The sequence below is a fragment of the Pangasianodon hypophthalmus genome, chromosome 13 (assembly GCF_027358585.1).
Source record: "Pangasianodon hypophthalmus isolate fPanHyp1 chromosome 13, fPanHyp1.pri, whole genome shotgun sequence".
In the NCBI taxonomy this organism is placed as follows: Eukaryota; Metazoa; Chordata; class Actinopteri; order Siluriformes; family Pangasiidae; genus Pangasianodon; species Pangasianodon hypophthalmus.
The window spans coordinates 21,711,018-21,713,058 of record NC_069722.1 but is presented as its reverse complement, the minus strand read 5'-3'; the positions used below and the strand labels follow the sequence as shown (position 1 = coordinate 21,713,058).

At 41.1% G+C, this 2,041-nt stretch overlaps 1 gene segment (V, D, J or C); it reads right to left on the bottom strand.

The window, feature by feature from the left end:
* Positions 1-711: 711 nt before the first annotated feature.
* LOC117598917 (Ig heavy chain V region 914-like) lies at positions 712-2,041 on the bottom strand. The segment is given in 2 exon segments: positions 712-1,275; positions 1,389-2,041. Coding segments are annotated over 2 exon segments (351 nt in total).

Below are 2,041 nucleotides of genomic sequence, written 5' to 3'. Positions count from 1 at the left end.
AGGACATCAGTCCTCTCTCAGTCCTTTTAATCTCTCAGTCATTTTAACCTCAACAAGTGTGTGTAAGTAGAGAAAGAGCGCCTCTCAGAGGACATAATGAAAAGCTACTAGTGAAATGTTATGGATGGATAGATTTTTCTATCATTCTATTATTTATTATGCTTTCATCTTGTCTATAATCATTCAATATTTATTTATGTATATGGGATGTGATGGATTTCCATAAATTGTACCTTTTAAGTTTGATCTCAAAACATCACACATACTGTATGTGGGGTTTAATTTTTGTACAGTCCTCTCACTGAGGTGTACAGCTGTGTGTGTCTTTGCACAATAATAAATAGCCGTGTCTTCTGGCACCAGGCTGCTGATATCTAAGTAAAGCACATTGTTGCTCGTGTCTCTGGAGATGCTGAAGCGAGTTTTAAAGGAAGCTCCAGAGTTTATGCTTCCATCACCCCATATGATCCCGATCCACTCCAAGCCTTTTCCTGGAGGCTGCCTGATCCAGCCTGTGCTGTAGCTAGTGAGGGCATAGCCAGAAATCTGACAGGACAACTTCACTGAGGCTCCGGGAGGTTTAACCTCAGCAGGAGACGAGGTCAGACTGATGCCATGCACATCTGAGAAGAGGAGAGCGGTAAAACATACAGAAGCTATTAAACACACTTCACTTCAACTCAGACTGAAATATGGAGCGTATGAAAGGTGAGTAAGGTGTGGAGAGATGTGTTTACTCACAGGACACAGAGGATATCAGAAGAAGAAAAGGCCAGCTCATGAATTTTACAGAGGAATTTTGACTGTTAATGGAGTAAGACAAAAGGGGAAATAAAACTGAGCACTAAAATGAATGGATGTTTATAATAAATGTGTCTGGGGTTCAGCTTCCTGCTGAGGGAATATTTACAGCTCATGAGGACGTGCTTGTGGAAGTTTTTGTACAGCTCTGGAGTCTGTTGTGTCAGTGTGAGTGTCGTGCACAGTAATAAACAGCCGTGTCTTCAGCTTTCAGACTCTTCACTTCTAGGTACAGCATGTTTTTATTGGTGTCTTTAGTGATGGAGAACTGGCCCTGCAGAGACTGAGAGAATGTTGTGCTAGTGCCACTATCAATGCGCCCGATCCACTCCAGTCCTTTTCCTGGTTTCTGACGGATCCAGTGCATGTAGTAGCTGCTCATTGAGAATCCGGAGACAGTACAGGACAGAGTGACTGACTCTCCAGGTCTCTTCACCACAGAAGCAGAGGAGGTCAGGGACTGTCCATAAGAATCTGGCAGAAAAAGATAAAAGCAAATTAATTAATAAAGAAATAATTATAATTTTCTGACAATCAAGAGAAAATGTTTGAGGTTCCTAGTAATAAACCTGATATCAGAAACTTACATGAAATTAACACCAATACAATACAATATCCTAAAATCATCCTTCTGCAATTTCTGCTCCACAGAGTAGTTATCAGAGAGTAAATGAATAACTAACACAGCCAAAAACATTCTTTATATACCCGACTCTATTTAAATAGGGTGTGTCGTGTCCATGACCACTCAGAGGCATTAAATTCTCAGCCACAGGCTGTTCAGGGTCACGCTCCACACTCCACTAGGGAGAGATGTGACACGGGCAGAGCTGCAGGAGGACCAAGTTCAAGGCCAACGCTCTGTGAAGCCTGGAAGTAAACAAACTGCAATACTTATGCATTTTGTATTTGTTTTCTTGTCACTCATTGTTTTTGACCAGTTTCTGTCTACTCTGCATTCTTCCCTAGTGTCCTTCATTCAATTAAAGAGCCTAAATTGTTTTAAAACCTTGTGCTTTACATTTTATTACAGTTGTGTTCTGTACCGTCAGACACACTGAATGAGCTGATGATTAAAGTCTCTTAAACCACAGTGCTGTTGAATTCTCAGTTCTGATTGGTCAGAAGGTGTGGATTCATTTTCTAGAACAGCAGCTCTGGCAGTAGTGCTGGCTGCAAGGTTTATAACTGTATGGCACTCCACATAAACAGATTCATAAAAATGTGTGTAACTGTTGAT